Raw genomic sequence first — 7,093 nt, forward strand, 5'->3', positions numbered from 1 at the left:
AAATATAGAGTCTAGTCTCTTATGTTTTGAGATTACAGTCTTATGAGACTTGTATTATAATCGTGAATGTTTATTTTGTTAAGTATGCATAAATTATGCTTTAATTATTTGAGATATTATAAGTTTGGTGCATAGTATTGCTAAAAATAAAATTATCCGTTGTGAATATTACATAATACTAGATGCATGTTAGGAACATTACATCTTATATGTTTTGAACGGGGGCAGGTAACCTTGTATTACATATCCCGACACTTGAAATGTCCGTCCAATCTCAAACGAAAATCTGGAGGCATCACATCTTATACCTTCATGTCTTCCTCTCTTAGCTTTGTGAATTAATCTTCTTTATAAGTATGATTTCAATAAAATCAAGTATTGTTATTAATTACTTTATATATTTTATAGATGGTTCTGCCGTCTATTATCTTTATATGCAATTCCTATTTCCCTTTTTTACATCATAAGCATTTATTGGCTATTAATATATTTCTTTTATTGCTTTATATGTATATATATAAACTTTAACGTACAAATAATGGGACTAGGTAGCGAAGGACGTTTCTCCCTTCAACATAAATAAGACACTGTACGGACGTATATCCGTATGATCGGTCCTAAAGTAGAAATCTTTGGAGGCCTATTTTGTAGCCGGTTTTTTTGACATCCTCTTGAACTCTTTTCCTGTATTCTCCAAAAGTGAACTTTCTATAGATTGAAGGTTCTTTAAAACTGGCAATCAAAGAATCATAGGAAGGGCAAAGGAAGTATGCTATAGAGTATCTTTCCGTCTTCCTATTAACCATCACCTTGTGCTCCACGCTTTTATATACATCGTTGCTCCATGCCTGCAATTAATATAGCTCCGAGGAGAGCAAACAGTACATCTTATTAGCCAAATCATTCAGTGCAACAAAATGAAAAGATTTGGTTGGTTTTTGATGGGCCAAGTGACACAAAAGATAAAAATGCCAAAATATATACAGTAGAGTGGCACTGGGGTTAGCGAATAATCAGCTAAAGTACAATGTTTCTTGTAATGTTTTGTTTTGTAGTGACAGCAGCAGCACTGCCCGCAATCTTGGATGTCACACTTACGAGGCGACTTTGACTAGTGTTCTTTAATTCACCAACAGTATGCACATCAATTGGACATTCTTTTCAACAAACTAAATTTGTCGCATTATACTCATAAAACAAAAGGGAAATTATTTTACCTGGAAAAGATCTCCAATATTGACGAGCAGTGCATCTTGGATAGGTTTTACAGCCACCCATTTGGAACCTTTCTTGAGCTGAAGTCCACCGACTTGATCTTGGCAAAGTATTGTAAGGAAATCACTGTCAGTGTGGGGCACTAAGCCGAAAACTTCTGGAGATATCTGACAGGCCGGATAACGATTCAAGCGAAGAAAGCATGTGCTTTCATCACAAAGATCTTCAAGCTCTCCCTTTTGGCTGCCCAAATTCTCTGATAGAATCTCTGCTAGTAATCGTGCTAGTTTCGACATGGCTGCTGCGAATTCCTTCATCACTTCCCTGTTGCCAGACGTTGAAAACGAAAGTATCAGATTGTACCTGTGATTTAACCATCCATTCTGTCTCAAACAACACGATCATTTCCATATTATTGCATTGGCAAGAGAAGATGGCCTATCTAGTTCTGGGATGTATTTCAACAAGTTGGCAGCTTTGTTCTGCCACTAGAGGGGGGCGTTTCTGGGTTAAGTGGCCGGTCCCGGTATTAGATTTTGAGTATTGCTACGTACAACATAGCTATTTTACTTTTATCTTCCTATGTAAATCTAAAACTTTTCAGAACCCTTTAAATTATCTTTTAAAAAAATAAAAGTTGTTGAATAATGGTACTCCATCATAATGAGATAAAAGTAGATAAAAGTGTAGTTTTTAAAATTTTATTTTGATTTGTATAATAATACTACATATAACACTCCTATTTCAGGCACTGTTGTACACCCAAGGTGATTCTAGATTGAGAGTTGTCTCCAGTGGCAGCTTGCTCTTTCCACAGTCTTCAACTTTAATAAACGATATAAAACAGTTGACCCGAAGAAAATGACAAGCATTATGGTGAAAAAGTGTCGGTACCTTAGAGAGCTGAAGTACTCTCCATAGTAAGTTTCTTCCGAAATCTCTGTGAGAGGAATGTGGAATGCTTCCGACCATGAGAACTGATTTGGAGAAGTAGCTGTTGTCGTTCCCCATGTATATGAATTATTTAGAAGCCCACCAGAAACCTTCATCTCGAAGGGAGCTTGAAACAGCTTCACCTGCTCTCTCTTCATCTTCCGGAGTAATTCAGAGCTAATCCCATGATTTATTACTTGGAAGAATCCCCACTCTGATGACGCTCTACATATTCTTGTAGAGCAAGCTAGCCTCTCCATCACATCATGACATTTTAGACCGTTCAGGTCTATCAGTGGCAGCTGGCCGATTTCCTCCATGAATTCTCCACTTTGCCGTTCATCGCATTCAAGTGCAGGAATTTCTGCCGGGTGGCGCAAAAGCGCTTCAAAATGCCGTAGGAGAGGGGGATTTGATTCTAGCATTGATTTTCTTTTTGTGGTCTACGTAGTTGTTAACTAGATACTACTTACCAAACACTAGAGCAGGGTACCGAGGTGAATCGTGTTGATCGTATTTATATGGCTGGAAAGAGAGAGAGAGAGAGATTAGAGTGTGTCAGGTTCAATGAACAATGCCAGAGGACAGAGCACAATGGGGACGTCGCACAAAATAAGAAGAGATCCAAAGTGGAGCTTCCAAATGGCGACAAAAGCAAAGAGAGGATGTTTCTTTGAAATTGCCTTGACAGAGACTACACACAAATATTCTAAACCATTCATATGTCCTCTGTGTTGATTCATGCATGAATCAACACAGAGGGCATATCAATACTTAAAGAAGTGTGAAAATGATTATAAAAAGAAAAAAAAAAAAGGATCGATCCAAACCTAATTTCGTCTTTTGACTTTGACGACATGGAAAGGTCGACGCAAATGGGGATAAGTACCCTTTTACAGTCACATGGCAAAACTTTTATCCCATGAAAGCAATAGAAATTGTTTTGGACTTATTCTTCTTCTTTTCCCTTTTTAATCTAAATCGGTTTGAAAGTTGGGACCGTTGGGGAGCTGCTTCACAAAATTCCGAGACTCTCCAAAGTGGGTCAAGCAAAATTTGAGGAACTGACGCTCGATCGATTGCCAAAAAATGGATCAAGTAATTGGTTCTTTATGATATTAACTTACAGTAATGATGGAATGGTTTTCATGTTAATGGCTAAGCTGCAAAGAGAATTGTTTGTTTGTTTCTTTTCTTTTTATTCTTTTTTTTTTTCTTTTACCTGATTGTCCCAAAAGTTCGTGCATCTGATGAAATTTATTGGCGAATTGCGTATTGATCTTAGGTACAGCCCAGCCTACCGGATCCAATTATTGTCAACGCTTGTTTGGTGTTAATGATTGCCCAGCTTTTCTTTTTCGTCGTTCTTATGGTTTGGTCTGGATTTGAATCCTGGGGTACCTTGAAAGTTGCAATCCATTAAATAGACGTGTGAAATTGGCCGATCTACGACAAAAAAGTGATTGGCAGAAGATGCAGTAATAGAAATGATGAACCCAAAGATTTTGTAACCAAACATGTAATTACATACATTTATGTAATATCTACAACAGATTGGATTTTTTGGGATGAAAGTTTAGTCCCCACAAATACCATTGTCGACCCAAAAGGATTTAGAGACGAAAGTCTCCAATTCGTTCTAAAAAGTCCTTCTCAAAAAGTTTTTGGAGATGAAATTTTTTTCATCCCAAACAATTACTTTTAAGGATGAAAGTTTTGTTGGGTAAAAGTAATTTTGGAGACGGAACGGTTTCATCCCAAAATCCTGTTCAAATTTAAAAAATTCATATTTGAACTATCGGGTACTTGTTCGGATGTTACGGAAATTTAATTCGAATGATACGAATTTATTTGATCTAATTCGAAAGAAGAAAGTGTTCAAATACTATTCATTTCCTCGAACAAATTGGTTAGTGTTCAAACATAAATAATCCGATCGAACGTTCTTGAGAAATGTTCTAATGAAAAAATCTGTTTGAACTTTTAGTATGACTTTCTTTGTTCGAACGGTTTATTGTTCATTCGAATGATGTGACGGAACCTGCTTGAGATTGGATAGAGACTAAAGCATCGAAACATGTAATTCAAGGCTACACACCCTTGTTCATGACAGATAATATATAATGCACCTACCATCTGACTAGCAGTATGCAATAATCGTAGTAGAACAATTTGATTCTATGTGAAGTTTAGAGCAAAAGCATGGTACCTTTTAAAACTAAAATCCCAAAAACAAAAGTGTTCAAAATCCCAAAATACAATAGGGCTTTAAACCATAACCCTTATAATCCCAAGTTCACCACAATCCATTGCATATAAAAAGACGTTGTTTCCTCAAGGAGCATGGAGTCCTAACTGCTGGATCTCCAAACATAGAGTGGCCTTTTGGGCTTCAACTGCATACTCTCATTCTTGTCTTATATAGTGAGTTACGTAGTCCATTTGATTTTCTAAAGCGAGGGCTCCCTCAAGCTCTGGGGGTCCTTGTGGCATATGATCCTTATTAAGGATGTCCTCGATTTCCTTAAGGAAGTGCGAAGTAGTCTTTAGGCAAGAAATAACGAAATGGAAACAGGCCTCAAGGGTGAACTCATCCTCGAGGAGGTCAGGCAACTCATCTATCTTGAGCGGAATCTTAGGATCCTGTTACAACTTCAACCATTCCAAGTGAGGAATGGTAGTGAAAACTACCACAATAAGATTTCGAGAAATCTCAATAAGTTAACAAATAATATATAATGAGATAATACAAGCATGCAAAGGCAAACCATGAGAATGTATGCATGGACATATACTTGACCCAAAAACTTATTTCATTCGTGTACTCTTTTCTTCTCTCTCTCTTTCAAGGAAGCATGAGACTTGTAAACATGTAACCAGAAATCAATATAACAGAGTGCTATTTCTTTATAACTCTAGTACACTTTTCAACATAATAATGTAGGTAGATACCTCATAGCTCCCCTATGCACCATGGGCTCCTTGCTAGGTACCACATCACATAACTAACCCTCTTGACTGGGTGTGAGTACATCGGAGTGCATATAACATGGTAGTTTACAATTCACCTTCACCGTTTTCAATGTAGTGCACCCAATAGCATTAGGCACTATATTGCTCCGAAATCCTTTAAGAATAACCCATTTGAAGTCTGTTGGTTGTTCGTCAACATAAGGGTTGCCACTCCAATTTAAACACTCTAGAGTGGACAAAGCAATTCCACTAGGATATTCTCCCATCCTAGCATTTGGGGTCATGATAAAACATATATTTAACTTTTCAAAAAGAATGTACAACCCGAAATGCATCTGACATGTGATTAGAACAAAACTTGTTTTGTAACACCCATCCATGTGGTGAGACTTTTAGAAAATGATTTTAAAAAAGAGACGGGAATTATCGTTCATTTAAAAAAAAAAATTCCTTGCCTACCTAGGATACGAAAAACTCCATGTCTATAAAATAAAACGTTATTCTTAATTTAAAAAGAGTTACAGTGGAAAATATTAAACTTTACAATTAGAAGTATTTCATACAAAGCATCATGCATAGGCTTCTGTGCTCTTTCAGGGGGCCATGTCCGTCCTGACGCTTTTTGCTCATCTTATTTCTGGGAAGGGCAAACATAAAAACTAAAATGAGTTGAAGACTCATAAGCATTGCTTCATACAGTCAACATATACTAACATATGCTTTCAATCATACATTCATCACTTCATACATACTATCATAAGACATTTGTTCATTTAAAACATTACGAGGTGGGGTTTTCTTTTATAAAACATTCTCCCCACGCCTCGTGCCTTCATTTCTTAAAGTGTCTGAGCATACATACATTCTCTTATCACTTTCCTTTAGCCTGTACATACTGTTACGTCCCGTGTGCGAAGGTTAGCAGTCTTCCTTTGGACCTAGACTTCACCTGTGGCCACATGTTGGGAATCTCTTTCAGTCAGGGGTCAACACTGGGTACACTGCTAATACTACTTACCCAGCATTGCAATCTGCCCATTCATTGACCCTTTCATTCATATGGCTATTACGTATTTTCATACATTAAAACTTTCCTGTAGGTGGGAATAACAGGCGGCAGGGGGGACTTACCACCGTCCCTGCTTACCACCGTCCCTACAGTTCCTTTTCTTTTCTTGCTTTCTTTTCAGTCCATTCATTCTTAAACGTTATTTAAAAGCATGAGTTTAAACATCATCTTTCAAGGCATCATTTAAAAAAATCAGTTCATAGCATCCTTAAAGCATCAGTTCTCAGGGACATTTCAAAACACTTTCTTCATGTCATTTAAAGCATAAGACACAAGCCTTAACATTTCATTTCATGAAAATACATCCAATACTTACTATGTATAGTCATCCATTCACATGCATACAATTAAATACTTGGGGTGCATAAAAAGGGGCTACCAAGAAAGGCCATTACATACATATACTTGAAGATTTATACTTTGCATGTTTTCGTACCTAACACACCTAACATACAAACTTGGTCGGCAGGACTTTCCCTACTTCCTAGCCCATTTACAAGTTCATCCCGACACTTGACACTATAGGACTCCTTCCCAACCACACCTAACATCATGTCATGTAGCTCGATATTACTCCCGAGCTACACCGTGACCTTGTCACATCACCTGGCATCCTGCTACATCACTTCTATGCTAACTCCTCACTCATCATGAGCATGAATTCCCACTTGGCCATGTCACTTCTTGACATTCCCCCATCATGCTCCCACTACGTCACTCTTACACCACTCTATCACTTCACAAGTACTCCCAGACATAACACAGCTACACAGTGACACCCATCACTGGGACTACCGGTTACATCCCAGCCACTTCGGGACATTGTTCCATAGTTTCCAACACTTCTCATCACGCTCTACGCTTCTCAACTATGCCATCCAAACTTTCATGACATGCCATCTG

The 7,093-nt window shown here is 37.7% G+C and overlaps 1 protein-coding gene across 2 annotated transcripts; it reads right to left on the minus strand.

Annotated features, from left to right (window-relative positions):
* Positions 1–481: 481 nt before the first annotated feature.
* LOC122314059 (gibberellin 2-beta-dioxygenase 6-like) lies at positions 482–2,701 on the minus strand. Of its 2 annotated transcripts, none has more exons than XM_043129443.1 (3): positions 2,110–2,701; positions 1,218–1,539; positions 482–848 (listed from the first exon to the last, which is right to left on the minus strand). In XM_043129443.1, the coding sequence occupies exons 1-3, from the start codon at positions 2,571–2,573 to the stop codon at positions 618–620; spliced, it is 1,017 nt and encodes a 338-aa protein (XP_042985377.1). In that variant the 5' UTR covers positions 2,574–2,701; the 3' UTR covers positions 482–617. The 2 variants fall into 2 exon arrangements, with proteins under 2 accessions (XP_042985377.1, XP_042985376.1); XM_043129442.1 differs by having other exon boundaries at positions 1,218–1,578.
* Positions 2,702–7,093: the final 4,392 nt, after the last annotated feature.

Source organism: Carya illinoinensis, chromosome 6 (genome assembly GCF_018687715.1).
Source record: "Carya illinoinensis cultivar Pawnee chromosome 6, C.illinoinensisPawnee_v1, whole genome shotgun sequence".
NCBI classification, from domain to species: Eukaryota; Viridiplantae; Streptophyta; class Magnoliopsida; order Fagales; family Juglandaceae; genus Carya; species Carya illinoinensis.

Bases quoted from the DNA above. Each gene is read 5' to 3' on its own strand.
- LOC122314059 (XM_043129442.1), bottom strand. From the start codon at position 2,573: ATGCTAGAATCAAATCCCCCTCTCCTACGGCATTTTGAAGCGCTTTTG. The intron at 1,579-2,109 runs GTACCGACACTT...GTTAAATCACAG, and splicing joins GAGTACTTCAGCTCTCTAAG to GTACAATCTGATACTTTCGT. The intron at 849-1,217 runs GTAAAATAATTT...TATTAATTGCAG, and splicing joins ATATTGGAGATCTTTTCCAG to GCATGGAGCAACGATGTATA.